The sequence below is a fragment of the Cebus imitator genome, unplaced genomic scaffold (genome assembly GCF_001604975.1).
Source record: "Cebus imitator isolate Cc_AM_T3 unplaced genomic scaffold, Cebus_imitator-1.0 Scaffold506, whole genome shotgun sequence".
Taxonomy (NCBI): Eukaryota; Metazoa; Chordata; class Mammalia; order Primates; family Cebidae; genus Cebus; species Cebus imitator.
Genome location: NW_016107821.1, coordinates 790,804 through 806,725, shown reverse-complemented (window position 1 = coordinate 806,725; position 15,922 = coordinate 790,804). Strand labels below are relative to the sequence as shown.

The following is a 15,922-nucleotide window of genomic DNA, read 5'->3' as shown; positions in this document are numbered from 1 at the left end:
GTGCTGGGATTACAGGCTTGAGCCACCGCGCCCGGCCTCTAATTTTTTGTATTTTTAGTAGAGACAGGGTTTCACCATGTTGACCAGGATGGTCTTGATCTCTTGACCTCGTGATCCACCCGCCTCGGCCTCCCAAAGTGCTGGGATTACAGGCTTGAGCCACCGTGCCTGGCCGGTGTAATTGTTTATTAAATTATGTGGAAAAGTCATATTTCAAATGTTAACAAACAGATTAAAAACTAGCCTCAGGGCCAGGTACAGTGGCTTGAGCCTGTAATCCCAGCACTTTGGGAGGCTGAGGTGGGTGGATCATCTGAGGTTAGGATTTCAAGACCAGCCTGGCCATCATGGTGAAGCCACGTTACAACTAAAAATACAAAAATTAGCTGGGCATAGTGGCACACACCTGTAGTCCCAGCTACTCAGGAGGCTGAGGCAGGAGAATCACTTGAACTCAGGATGTGGAGGTTGCAGCAAGCTGAGATGGCACCACTGCACTCCAGCATGGGCAACGGAATGAGAAGTTTAAAAAAAAAAAATAACAAAAGCCAAAAACTAACTTCAGATCATAAATTAAGGGTCAACAGTTAAAAAATAACACAATTCCCAGTGATTAAACTCTGAACTTGTCAAAAATCACTATTCATTTTTTTTAGAGCCTCTATAAAGATAGTTTATACATGGGCCTCAAGTTATTCACCTACCAAACTTCAGCCTACCGTCATAGCTATTGCCAGGTAAGAAAACTAAAGAACTCACTTGGTCTACGATTCAAGAGCTGACTCAATCTTAACTACGCCGGCGTGAAGAGTCACTGTAATCTACTTTGACAGCCTCCCCCACTCCAACTATTTTCATAAAAAAACAAATTAAAAGATGGCTCTGTTTTAAATAGAATTTCTGCTAAGTAACTATTATCTGAGAAATACATATTATTTGTAAGCAGTGGGTAGTAATGGAATGGAACCAAGAGTCAGCTTTTGAAGCAGGAAGCTAAGGCATCATTTTGTAATGCCTGAAGTGATTTTTAAAACTCATCTAAATACCATTAAACATCTGCCCTTTTTATTTCATTGATTTAAACCATTTCTGAAGACTCATGATTCAAAAAGGTAAAGATGGTAATTTAAAAGCCACGGGGAAAAATCTCACCCCAGGGAACTTTTCAGAAAAGCAGCCACCAGTCTCTGATAAGTGATGAATCTGTTGTGGAATTGCTTTCAGTACAGTATAAATTTATCTGGCATTATCTCACAGTAATGCATGCATCATTTCACTGGAAGCAAAGATATGATGGCCATAGGAGCAAACAAAGCCGGGAAACTGGAGAGCAGGGCAGAGAGCAGCAGGTTTCCTGGCTTCAATGGGAAAATCTCTGTGACAACATTTACCACCATTACAAACAATTTAACAAGATAAACACTGTTTGCAAATTCAATTTAATGAACCAGGAAGACAATGTTGAATGAAGGAGTCAATGATAGTTTCGAGTCGTTTTGGGGAGTATGTAACCTAAGTGTTACAAATGATAATCCTAAATCATCATGAACAGGAACAGGCTGTGGGGGGAGTGTTTTACCTATATCAGATTTTTCAAAATTCACTAGCAGGATGCTTCCTATTCTCTGTATTTAATTTAATAATTTTATTTTAAAATGTGAATCAACCATAAATCCTTTTTGTATTTATTTTTTTGAGGCGGAATCTCATAGTCTCACTCTGTAGCCCAGGCTGGAGTACAGTGGTGCCATCTCGGCTCACTGCAACCTCTGCCTCCTGGGTTCAAGCAATTCTCCTGCGTCAGCCTCCCAAGTAGCTGGAATTACAGGCACACACCACGATGTCCAGCTAATTTTTGTATTTTTAGTAGAGATGGGGTTTCGCCATATTGGCCAGGCTGGTCTCAAACTCCTGACCTCGTGATCCGCCTACTTTGGCCTCCCATAGTGCTGGGATTACAGGCGTGAGCCACTGCACCCAGCCTATAAATCCTTTTATAAGTTAAAAAAACATTTTTATAGACTCTCCTCTATATAACTTTTTTATACTTTAAGTAAACAAGAATATACCTATGAATACTGTATTCAATTTAAAGTAATCTACCATCTATTACATTACTTCCAAATTAAAATGTCAGTTTAATTAATGATAATTTCTTTAGCAACATTTTAAAAATTAAAAGTACTCTCAAGAAGAGCCCAACTGAGCTCTGCAAGAGAAAAACTACTTAGTGAAGACTGAAATCGAAACCCTTCTGGGACACTCTGGCATTCTCAGGCTGACAGGCTTCTAGGATGTCAAGGCCCGAACCACACTCTAGGCAGACACAAAATGGGCCATGCTCATTCACGTCTCAGGACCCAACTTATGGCTATTTTCTTCAAATAGCAACCAGTCCCCAAATATGGACTTTTCAACAGATAGAGCCAAAGCATAAGGAAAAATAAAGATCTGCCACTTAGATTTCTTCTATGAGGTGACAGTACATAAACAAAGTCAAAGGTAGGACCAGTCCAGGGACTCACCTTCCAAGGGATCCTTATTGAGTCCTAGCTGGCTAATGATGTACCTGGGAATGTCAGTTTTAATACCCTGTCCTTCTTTGGCATGGCCTTCTGCTGCTTCCAATAGGTAGTAAAATTCTTCCGGATCAAACTCCTAACAGAAGACAAACACAGATGGATACTTCTTTCAGCCAAAATTGTCTGAAGTTTTAGTACATAAATCCCATTCACAATAAAACTGCTGGATATACACAGCTTTAGGTTACTTACACAGAAAGGAGGCAAATGGCTTTAAAAAGTATGTAATTCTCACTTCATATTTGAAGTCTATTCATATTCTAAGCCAAAACATTTATGCACTTGATAACCCAAAGATACTGATCATTTCTAATTTGCTTGTGATTTAACTATGAAGGTACTATGCTCCACTTAAGATCTATCTCATCAGAAATGAACAGGTCTGATTTTTATTGTGCCTTTCTAGCAAAGTTATAAAATCTGGGAATTTCCATCCAGAAGATTTGAGATTCAATTTCTCTCTCCACTCAACCAGCAACTAAAGGATTGTTAGAATACATTTACTCAAAAATGCTGCAGGAAACTCTCTTAATATAGAAATATCCAAAAACATCAGAAAGAAAAACTTCAAAGATACCATTTTTTTATTAGTTACCTATAAAATTAAGTTACTACTATTCACATAATGTAAAGACCAAGAAAGAAAAATAGGAAATTAAAGCCTCTGTCTTCTATAAAATTTTGGGAATATATTTTTCCTATTTAATTTGTGTGTGTGTGTGTCTGTTGCTTCTAGCGTGTAATAAAAATCTTCAGAATCGCCACACTCCAGAGATGAATGCTGTGATACTATCAAATGTATTTTTGGTCTTCATCCTGTTTTCTGAAATACCACTCCTGAAACCCTTGGAATATCCAAAGTAATAAGTGGCTTTGTGTACTCTAGTGACTTGACTGGTGGCTGGGCACTCCTGGGTAAGTCTCTGGAAGAGGGCAGGTTGTCTGGGGAACCTACCATAGGATTAGAGGGTTAGGAGTTGCAGCCCTATCCTCACCTCCACTTCAGAGAGGGGCTGAAAGTTAAGTGGATCAAGAAGGGCCAATGATGTCATCAAACATGCCTATGTAATGAAGCTTCCATAAAACCCAAAAGGACTACATTTGGGGAGCTTCTGGATAGCTGAACGTGTGGAGTTTTCTGGAAGGTAGCGCACCCATGGAGCTTTGCACTCCTTTCCCCAAGCTTCACCCTATGCAGCTCATCATCTGCACAGTTTTTAATGTATTTTATAATAAACTGGTAAACCTCAGTGTTTCCCTGAGTTCTGTGAGCTGCTCTAGCAAACTAATCAAACCCAAAGACGGGGTCATGGGAGCCTGGGTTTACAGCCAGATGGTGAGAAGCACAGGTAAAACAATGTGGAGCTTGCAAGTGGCGCCAGAAACAGGGGCACTCTTGTGGAACTGACCCCTCAACCTGTGGGATCTGACGCTATCTCTGGGTAGACAGTGTTGGAATGGAATTGAAGGACACCCAGCTGGTGTCTGCTGCAGAACTGCTTGCTTGCTTGTTGTGTGGGGTTCTCACACAACTGGTGTCAGAATCATGTTGTGAGACTATAGCAGGAGAAACCAAGTTTGTTTTTTTTCCTCTATGACCAAAGGGCATTTGCCAAAGGGCATAGATTTATGTGTTGTAAACAATTATGCTTATAGATTTAAAGCCCAGTTATTAATGTCAGTTATATTTCTTGGAATTTTTTTCCCCCAGGATCTTTCCCATTTTGATTAATGCTGGAAATAGGCAAGTTTGGAATCTCAGCATTTCACCTGAGAATTACTCAAGAGTTTCTAAAGGCCATATTAAAAAAAAAAACTTGCTGCAAATGGAGTAAAGTCAAACCAGTATAAATACTCAGTGCTTTTTACATACATAACTACTTCAGTGACTGACACTGTCAGTCTGGGTACTGCAGGGATAAGATGGTAGGTTGGGGGAAGCATCCCCTAACACAATGAAACTCCACTTTCATCTAAGCTTTAAAGAGTACTTTGAAAGCAGCAATATTTCTGAGCTACTTCTAAGCTCATTCGTTTCTATCTTTGAGAAGCTATATTTTTTCTCCTCTGTTTATGAGTGATTACTGTAGAAAGTTAATTTCCTCCTTTAAAGCACGATCTGCTCTTAGCATATCTGCTGTTGTCCAGAAAAACAAGTTTTAATGCTAAATGACACTTTCCCCTAAATTAAACAACTGTGGGAAGTACCAACGTGTGGTCCCTAATTCAAAAGCTACAACAGGAGAGGCAGTAAAAAGTTAACTAACTCTTCCACCTGGATTTACTAGTCACCCAGTTCTCCCTGAGGCATCCAAGATATTTTTTTTCCTTTTAGCTTTCCAGAGACATTCAGTGTCAAATAGTGTCTTTAAGTCTGTGATTCCTCACCATTGATAAAAAGCCCTTTCCTACACCTCCCAATCCCTATCTTTCTTCTCAAGATTTTCTCTCTGTGTCTTACAAGGTGTTGATATATATTTGTGGTGTTGTGACTATTTCACCATTATAAACCATTATGGATGGTAGTTAAAATAAGGGCAAGACCAAAGCACTGCAACCATATACATACTATGTATGTGTGTGTGGATTTCTGAAAAGCTGTATGGTATGTGGTGTTATAGTTACCTTAATAGCCAGTGGAACTTAAAAGTGAGTTTTGATGCTATATTGCCTTATATTCAGTTAAAACTGTGAACAAATATTAAGCTGTGGACATAAGAATTATTTTATGTCCACAGCTTAATATTTGTTCACAGTTTTAAGTGAAACCTCAAATCAAAATTTCATAAAAACTTTTAAACAGGAAAATGATCACTGACCAAAATGTATAATTATATTCCTTTTTTATTTTTATTTTTTATTTTTTGAGACAAGAGTCTCATACTGTCACCCAGAATGGAGTGCAGTGGCGTGATCTCGGCTCACTGCAACCTCCTCCTCTGGAGTTCAAGTGATTCTCCTGCCTCTGCCTCCTGAGTAGCTGCAATTATAGGCATGCGCCATCACACCTGGATAATTTTTCTATTTTTAGTAGAGACGGAGTGTCACCATGTTGGCCAGGCTGGTCTTGAACTCCCTGACCTCAGGTAGTCCATCCATCTTGGCCTCCCAAAGTGCTGGGATTACATGCATGAGCCACTGAGCCTAGCCAAAAATATATAATTGTCAAAATAAACTAATAATCTCTAAAAGTCTCATTCCTTCAGGTCTACATGAGGCTGTACTGTATTTTCCCAAATGGGGTGTTAGCCAGCACTTATTTTCTAACTTGCCACATTTTAGAGACAAATAATAATTATAATCACAGGTCACTATTTATCTCTGCATTTATCTCTATTCCTTCTCTGCATCTTGGCAACTCCAAAAAAGTGAGATACAGCAAGCATTTTAAATAAGCTGTGACATAAAGTAATTATGCTAAGGTCAAGCATATTACTTCATGATTATATTTCAAGTTTGACTAGAATATGATATGACTATCACTTAATACAGCAAAAGTCCTAGAAGTCTCTTTAAAATCAGAAAGGACAAGTCGCATATCGATGTCATCATAAACATTCACAACTTGTAGTTCCCCTTGACTCTTTCCATTTAGCTCTGGTGTTTGAAACCAAATGAAGTTGGAGCTTTCTGATGGTTACTGCTTTCCCAGTTAACAATAAATAATACGGTCACATTGAGGGGCAACTTACCAGGCATTCTAATAACCGAGCAGGGCGGGCAATAACAATTAGGATCTTTCGAACTAGTTGTTTAATAAATGCCAACTCTCCACTTTCTGAACGATCATGAGCCTATGAAAAAGCAATGAAGAGAGTGATGATGCAGTTGCTCCACTAAATGGAAAAGAAAATCAGCAAAGCATGCTAATTAGATCATTGCAAATGCTAAAAAATCGAGTGATTTAGAAAATACGGTTAAAAGACTGACAAAAAGAACAGACATTATCTGTATATAAATGAACACCGTTAAACGCCTATATCTACAAAATCTTTCTATTAGATAAACCTTAATTGCAAAGCTCTGATAGATTATCTGTGCTAAAAATCAAATCAAAGGGCGCTTAATGTGAACCATGAACGAAGGAGACATTGAAAGTTTACGACACATGAAGCACATGGTACAAGTGGAGTAGGAAGCTGATCAAGAACCTTGATTTTCCAGATAGATCATCTTGGACATAAGAATGGCTAATACAGTGAAGGACTGCTTCTGTTATCCTGGACACTTAACACATTCTTGAAATATATTTCACATATACAATATGATTCACCTATAACTTAGTTATATCATCACACCTAAGAAGTGTGCAATGCTTTTTTCAAGTGTTAGCTGGACAAAGTTTATATACCAGTTGAGTATCCTCTATCCAAAATGCTTGGGGCTGAAAGTCTTTGATTGTTTTCAAACTTTGGAATATTTGCATATTCATAATGAGAAATCTTGAGGAGGGGATCCAAGTCTCAACACAAAATTCATATGTTTCTTGTACACTTAATACCTACAGCCTGAAGGTAAATTTATACAATATTTTTAAAGAATTTTGTGCACTCATCACATGAGGTCAAGTATGAGAATTTCCACTTGTGTTATCATGTTGGTGCTTAAAAAGCTTCATATTCTAGAGCATTTTGGAGTTTGGATGCTCAATCCTATACCTGGGTATGTAAATGTGAATTCAGTCTCACACATTGAATAAATAATACCTAGGCACTTAACTTGGTAAAATTTAACTAACTTAAAATCTTTTAAAATTTTATTTTATATATTGCCCAAGCAAAATAAATATTCTGAGAGCAAAGCTGTTTGTTAATAGTCATTTACATTTTCAATAATATTTTCTGGAAAAAAATCAGATAAATCTATATCAAGACAGGCATAAAACAAATTTTAGAGGTTTTAATGTAAACTTCTCTGTATGTTCACTTTTAAGCTTTCTTAATCTTTGTTTTTATGATTTACTTTCCTCTAAGGATTTAAAAATAACATATCAAGGTGATGCTGGTACAACATAATATAATTTCACAGACACAGTAATAAATATTTACAATCATTCTTGAAGGTGCTTTACCATGGCAAGGACCAATCCCCTACTCTCATGAAAAGAACTGTCAGACAAAATTTATAAAAAATGATTGTACTCAGAAGTAATATGTCTGCTGAATTTAAGTCATCAAATCAAAAACCATTTTCCAAAACATAGGTACACAAACCATACACAGGCAATAGCAAAACAGTTAGCTTTTGAAATTAAAAAAAAAAAGGAAAAATGACCATTGGTAAATAATCATAGAATAGAATATGTTCAAAGAAAACCAACTAGTAACTATAACGACAGGTCCTACTAACCAGGAAGGATGCTACGACATATATAACGATGTACATACATATATGCATCTCAAATACTAAAACTGCCTTTAAATTTTCTTCCCAATTTTTGCTTTGCAACAAAAATAGATTTTTGGAAGATTCACTGAATGCCAAGAAATATGGTTACATCTTCTTTATGGTTTATCATCAACCAAACTAAACACAAAACTTTAAAGATGAAGCAAAAAACTACCTAACTTCTTAGTTGACACTTTGAACAGGATATCGAACTTTCTTCTTACAATAACAATTTTTGATTTATAAATTCAGGAACATAAGGAAAATCTGAAAAGCTTAAACACATTTTGGTTGTCTCTTCAAAAAGAAAGGAGAACTTTATATCTTAATAAACTTAAAAAGTCAGTGTAAATAAATTCCAATTCAAAAAACATAAAAATAATCCATTCATTCCAACTTCTTACTTCTAAGAATGATCAGCTACAACCAGGGCTAAAACATATAATTTACATTAACTCAAACAGTATTTTATCTACTAATTTAAGTGGGGAGAAGAAGCTCTGTTAAAACAACATAAAATAAAGACACAATTAGCCCTCAAAGAGAAACTGCTTCCTGGCTGTTACCAGCAAGCTCCAAAGGGGAAACACTAACAGATACCCTGTGCCTGCCTTTTAAGGGTTGGCCACTATAAAACACAACCATGGCCGGACGAGGTGGCTCACACCTGTAATCCCAGCACTTTGGGAGGCTGAGGCAGGCGGATCACAAGATCAGGAGATGGAGGCCATCCTGGCTAACACAGTGAAACCCCATCTCTACTAAAAGTACAAAAAATTAGCTGGGCGTGGTAGCACATGCCTGTAGTCCCAGCTACTGAGGAGGCTGAGGCAGGAGAATCACTTGAAGCCAGGAGGCGGAGGTTGCAGTGAGCGGAGATTGAGCCACTGAATTCCAGTATGGGTGACAGAGTGAGACTCCATCTCAAAAACAACAACAACAACAACAACATAATCATGACCCAAATTTGAGAGCGTAGGTTAGAGCTTCCTATGTATTTTATTTTATTTGGCTAAACTTCTCTAAGTATAAAAAGAATGGAGACATAAAAGCATTCATCTGGAATTGTCTAAGGCCTCAGAAATCTAATGAGACATTAAGCTGCTCAAATCTTAGGGAGATTTTACCTGGGTTATGCAAAAAACAGACAATGGGGAAAATGGCTGGGAGATAGCTCCACAGAGCACATATGTCACAGTTGGGAACTGACAGTTGCATCCTGGGGAAACGAAGGCAAGTTCCACAATTTGGCTCTATCTAAAAAGGGTAAGCCCCACTGCAACGAATTAGCTCCAAGTTCTGGAAAAATACTGTAAATGTGATTATGCAAATAGTTTAAATTTTTACAAAAGGACGGAAGGAAGCTCTTTATCTATAACGATAAACTAGAAACCATTCTTATTTATACCCAACAAGATCTTTATGCCACAAGTATACATACTTTTCTGGCCAAAAAAGAAATTTCTTTAAAAATCAATATCTTAAAAATAGTAATAGGGTCCATTCACATGATCTGTGAAACCCTAAGATTTTATTTTAATTATCATGAAACACTGCTGGGTCTGTCATACAGAAACAAAATTAAGTAGCGGATTTCAGTGTAAATAGCTTTGGACAGCAATCCTACCCTCTCCCGGGCATGCCTGTAAAGCAATGAAAAACACAGGACTAAGCTGCTAACTATGGTAATATCCTGGGACAGAATTGTAGAATTACGAGTATCTCACAGAGGCTGACTACAGAATTCCTGTGTCTGCCTCTTCTGTTAAAAAGTGCACCATTTAGCAAACATAACTTTCAAAATAGTCTCCTAAAAAGTAATATGCATAGTGTTTCCAGCATTTTCTGGACTCTAATTTGATCAAAGCAACAGCATAATTAGATTACTTGATACATTATAATAGGTTGAATATTTTGGCATGCAGTCTTGTCTATTTTCTTCCTTCCTCCCTTCCACGGTTTCTGAGGAAGCAGTAAACACCACACACTGAACCTGCCACCGGGAGTTAGAGATGACTCCTGTTCCTCAAAGAGCCTCCTGTCTGCTGGTGAAGTGAGATGGCAGAGATCAGTATAATGCATTATGGCTAAATGCATTGAGAGGAAGGGCACAGCCACGTGCCATGTTATGGTTTTACCTAAGGGCAGAATAGAGCCAACAAAGGGTTTTAGATAGATATTCTTGCAGCTGCATAAAAGTATGGATTTGGAGAGTTAAGACTGGAGGAAGGCAGACTGGTGAGGATGAAGGTCTGAGCTGGATGAGAGTTTGAGCCAGGTAGTGATTATAGAACAGGAAAGAAGGGTTGCAGAAATATTGAGGAAGTAAACTACCAAGGTCTAATGGGTTGCTTGATGAAGGGAAAGAGAGAGTCTAGTATTCTCAGTTCTAGCAGGAGACTGGGTAGATGGCAGTACCAACGATAGATGAGGAGAATTCAGGAGAAGCATGTGTGGTTGAGAAAATGCTGAGTCTAGTTTTAGATAGCTTGGGACTGCTGCTTCTGTGGGCTGTCCAGGTGGAAACATATTCAGTAGGCAGGTGGACCCATGATTCTGAAATGTGAGACATGACTACTGGTCTAAGATAAGGATTTGAAGCCATTAGAATCTATAGGTCTTTAATTCAAGACAGCCAACAAGATCACTAGGAGAGAGGGAGGAGGAGTGGACTAAGGATGAGATCATGGGAAACCTTGTAGAAAACAGGAGTTAGAAGGGAAACCCCCGGAAGAAGCAGAGAAGAAATGGTCAGAGATGTCCCAAGAATAATAAATTAAAAGGAAGGCAGAGAAAAAGAGGGTTCTAATATTGCTGAGTGCAGTGATATTCCAGTAAAATGTCCAGTGGATATGACAGAAAGGAGCATGTCAGTGAGTTGAGGGATAACAGAAGCCATTCACTCAAAAAATACTGAATTCCTTCTACGTGTCACACACTACCCTAGGTGAACAAAACAGACAATGTCCCTGCCCACAGAGACTTTCTACTCTAGTGTAGAGCAGTCAAAGGGCAGCCTGTGGACTGGGGCCAGTCCACGAACTGTTACCTGTACGTGACGAGGTAAGTACAATTTTAAGCATATGGCAACTCTTACAGCAATTTTACACTGTAATGTAACTCATTTAACAATTTTACATTGCCAGGAAACCCAAATGCATAATCATTTTCCTGTACAACTCATTTTCCTTTTACTTTATGGGACAGAACAGGTCCATGCCAAGTAAGAAATTGACAGAAAAACCCCAAAACAATGTGTTCATCCCTAAGGATAGTCTAAAAGGCACTGCTTCAGTGGACTGCAGTCGGCTGCAATGTGAGAAAACGGGAAATAGGACAGAAGGTCTAGATGGCAAAGGGGAGAAAAGCAGCAGCCAGAGAAGGATCTTATCTCACCAGCTAAATTCTGCAGGGGCAAGGACAGGTAGAGTTCTCAAAAATTAGGATGCTAATATTTTCCTTCAGTTTTCTGCAATTATTTACATATTCATGTTTAGCGGAAACTATCTATAATTATGTTTACAAAAGTATAATCTGTGGCCTGTGAGATACAGAAATACAATGTATACAAATACACAGGCTAAATAGGTTTCATTGTAGGCTGTGGCTGGTCAATTTCAGTCAGAAGAGCAGTATTACACATACATTCCATTCCCCCATACAGCCTAGCCTCTCTTCCTGTCCTGGGTGTTATCAGGTGCTAGGCATGCAAGTGTTAGATAGCTCCTGTGTTTATCTGTCATTTTGGAAATTGGATATTTTGTTAGAAGAAGAACTGACACTAATGAAAATATAAGTTGCCGTTTACTACCCAACACCACATGCCGGTTAATTAATAGAACACTCAGCCTGGAAGAGGCCAGCAATTTTCCATTTAGCTTTTTCAGATATTAGAACTAGATAGCATCATCAAATAACACACATACACTCAGGCAATTTATAACTTTATGGTTAAAGGCGGAAAAATCACTGCCTCAAAATCCTTCACAATCTACTTATCCTAGAGTCATAGATTGTTGGGTTCCAAGGTTCCTGTAAAGGTTATCACATTAATTTTCTATTACTATAAATAGTGACCAGAATCAATTTATGGCAAGTAGCAATCATGAGGTTTTTTTTTTTTTTTTTTCCTCCTTCTTTGCTTCTCTAGAATGTGAACTCCATCTCATGGTTATAACTTCACAAGCAAAAAAAAAAAAATTTTTTTTTCAAGGAAAAGCCAAATAAATCAGAAAACTATATGGTGCATGATTCTTACCTCCTGTAGTAACTTATCTAATTTGTGCTGTAATTCAAGGAAGTATCGTGAGGTGATGAGGCCCTGGTGGGATTTATCCAAGCAATCTCGAGCCAGTTCAATAATCTGGTGGTGAGTGAAACTAAGCACTCCATCTGCTAGGGGTAGAACATTGTCAGGAGAGTAGCTGGTGATAATTTCCTTTAGACGTTCTTCCATCTGAGCAGTAGCCTATTTAGAGAAGACACACATACACAGATGTAATACGAGAAAACATACATGTAAACAATTCAACCATCACATTTTTATAGCATTTTCAGAGACGTCCACAAGTTGTTAAATAGGATTGCAGAAATTAAATTTAAAAGCCTCACTTCTGATAAAATAATGGCACATACATGTCGTTAGACATTTGTCCAAACCTACTGATTGTACAACACAAAGGGTGAATGAACCCTAATGTTTGTGGGGGGTGCACATGCATAGCCTTCGCAGGTACATGGGAAATCTCTGTACCTTCTGCTCGATTTTGTTGTGAAGCTAAAACTGTTCCCTAAAATAGTAGCAGCAGCCTCAGCATGTGAAATAAAAATCTGAGGATACATAAGTAAAATGAGTATTTCAGAATGATAACCTCCCTTTTCTGAGTTCTATCAAACATAAAATGGTCCCTGTAAGCTTCTTCAAGTAACTCAAATGGTATCTGTGAATTGTTATGCTTTCTTTTAAGATCTTGGGCTCTTTCAGATGGACTGTCCAAAATATCAATTATTTCTTTATGTTTTTGTACTTAAACATCAGGATGTTTCTAGAGTTCTAAAACCTAAGCCAAAAATATGTCTTTTTGGCTAGGTTTTAATGTGCTAGGAGCACACATCTTATGGCATATTCTTTTTCTGAAAAGCTACATCCTATGTAAAAGGCCCAGGGGATTCCCTTGGTAAAATAAATCTAAAATTTCCTTTTCAACTTTCATTCCATTCTCTCTGGTCACCCACTGCCTAATCCACATTCCTTGCTTACATTAATTACATATGCAGGGAGACTCCCTTTTCTTCCTCCCTCCTCCTCTCCCTCTTTAATATCCTAACCTTCATTAACTAGGTAACAGTCAGTATCTGTTTCCCTGGCGAGCAAGTGACATGTGATAAATAGCTAAAACCGCTTTAATCAATGACATCAATGTTGGGTTTGTTACAAATAATAAGTACTCTACTCTTGATTTATGAAACCAAAGATTTTCATTTGTTGTCTTGCTTAGGGCAACACAGGTTGTGGGGATGGATCGGAAAAATCATGGAGAGTGGTGGTGGCCTTCTCCCAAATGTGCAGAAACGCTTTGGTGGGAAAGACGTGGAAACAAGGTGAGCTAATGAGACCATGTGAGAGCAGATCCTTGCAACCAGGTGCTTGGCAGCAACTCTTCACAATTGCTGTCTCAATTCACGTTCCTTTCACCAGTCTAACTGGGGAACACAACAGCTGTGCCTTCTCTTCTAAATTAATAGGGTTAGAAATACAATGTCTAAAGAGGTGGGAAATCACAGAAAAGTAAGGTTGGGAAAAGAAAACCAACAACTCTCATGATATACTAATCTACAGGCTTCTAATGGAGAAAAACAGTCTCTACTTAAAATACAGCAGCAGGCCCAGAACATGGGTACAAGATGCACGGTCCAGAGGCCTTTCAAAGTAGACCCTCCCTACGGTACCTCACCAGGCCCATCCCGTGTGTGGTGCACAAGTGGCAGGGTTCACTTTAGATCCAGCTCAGCACACAGAGACAGCACAGGTAGTTCTCAGCAGTTGTTAGCTTAACTTTTCTTTTTTCGTTATTTTTTCTTTCTAAGAAGACTATGGAGGTGTTTTATGCAAATCATTACCAGATTGGACCCTTACTTCCCCTAACAAAACCACCTTACAGACTCTAAACCTATGCTGCCTGTTCATTTAGATGCTAGGCATCTTCAATTCAATTCATTACCTTTGGGAACCTTTCTTTGTAGACATGGTTCATCATAATTATTTCATGGTCACAGCAGGCGGGAGAACGTCCAGGGCTGCAAGCAAAGCAAATTAGCCTTTTAAACTTGCCACAGCATGAAATGAAAATAAGCTTTTTATTTATAAACAGTCAGTTGCATCAAAAATACTATGCAATCTTTGTAAGAAAAGAATATTAGATAATAAACTACAAAATCAGTCATTAGTACACATGCACACATACATACCCACAAACACAGAGACACTCTGAATAGGACTGAAAAAGAAAGCTCAAGTGGAATGCCACAAAAATCATCACAGTTACAATACTCGTTCAGAAAATGTAAACTGAAATTATATTATGCATGTAGTATGAGCTTGCATGAGATCTGGAAAACAATAATAAACTGCAAAATAAAACAAAATAGGGTAGCTACAAACAGCAACATCTAGGACACGTTTAACAGTGTGATTTCACACTTTTATCATACACCTGCGCTCTGCCACACACCACTGAAGAGGTCTGGGAGTCTTCTATGGCACAGGTATTATAATTGAAATCAATTTTCTAGCCTAGCAAATATTTATTTAGGATGCTGAGGTAGGCATTAGATATAATATGAAACAGAGGCATACAACTGTTGTGCATTTTTCTTTACTCTTTCAATAGTAGGTTCATCTTCCTTCCGAGTTGTATGTAGTTGTGTAATTTCAGTGTATTTATATTCCTGGGTGGATACAGCTTATACTATGCATCTTTGAAATTCCTTTAATACAATAAAAAATGGCACCAATGTAGTAAAACGCAGTGCCTGTAGATGAAGTAGTAAAACCAGTTGTTAATTCCATATCTCAGAATAATCTGACATGTCTCACAATTATCCAGTGTGGCTATATTTAATATTAGTTTATGAGACTAAGTGAAGAGAAAACATACAAAGGGAAATTTGTTCTCATTAAGCTTTGATATTCAACTGACCACCTAATAAACAATTTTTTAACATAATCAGTATATCAAAGTGCATTTTTTATTTGTTTGTTTTTTTGATACAGAGTCTTGCCCTGTTGCCCAGGCTGGAGTGCAGTGGCACAATCTCGGCTCACTGCAACCTCCACCTTCCAGTTTCAAGTGATTTTTCTGCCTCCAACTCCTGAGTAACTGGCATTACAGGCGCTCACCACTATGCCCAGCTAATTTTTGTATTTTTAGTAGACATGGGGTTTCACCATGTTGGCGAGGCTGGTCTCAAACTCCTGACCTTGTGATCCACCCTCCTTGGCCTCCAATAGTGCTGGGATTACAGGCAGGAGCCATGGCACTAATTCTATAGCCTCAAGACCTCATACTGCAGTGGATGAGGTGATGCCCTGTCCTGATCCCTCCTTCAAATAATGACCTGTTACCTTGCTGCTAGGAGTGCTGTCTACAGAAACCTTCAGCTGTCAGTCCCTGCAGGAATGGCATCAGCTGCAAGGAGTCATCTTGCCCAAAGCTGAGTCTTTCCCCGGATGCCACATCCAATGAGGGACCAATGACTGACGTAGGAATATACAGGAAGGCACATTCGGGCCAGAGGAGCAACTCTGCTGAGTCCTGTCGTCCCTCAGCTCTCTGGGGAGTGGCTAGAGCTGCTGGACTTCTCCCTTTGCCCAATCCTGCCTCCCCCTTCCCTCCCACAGGTGCTAATTTCAAAAGCACTCCCTAAGAAACATCCTGAACAGAAAGCTCTGT

At 38.5% G+C, this 15,922-nt stretch overlaps 1 protein-coding gene across 11 annotated transcripts in view; it reads right to left on the bottom strand.

Annotated features, from left to right (window-relative positions):
• LOC108292769 (microtubule-associated serine/threonine-protein kinase 4) overlaps positions 1-15,922 on the bottom strand; it is a 347,164-nt gene that overhangs the window by 51,722 nt on the left and 279,520 nt on the right. For all 11 annotated transcript variants that reach the window (XM_037733236.1, XM_037733235.1, XM_017513848.2 and 8 more), the window contains 4 exons: positions 14,192-14,267; positions 12,229-12,438; positions 6,275-6,376; positions 2,526-2,658 (listed from right to left, as the gene is read on the bottom strand). In XM_037733236.1, the coding sequence (XP_037589164.1) occupies positions 2,526-2,658; positions 6,275-6,376; positions 12,229-12,438; positions 14,192-14,267 (521 nt within the window). The remainder of the gene's footprint in view (positions 1-2,525; positions 2,659-6,274; positions 6,377-12,228; positions 12,439-14,191; positions 14,268-15,922) is intronic.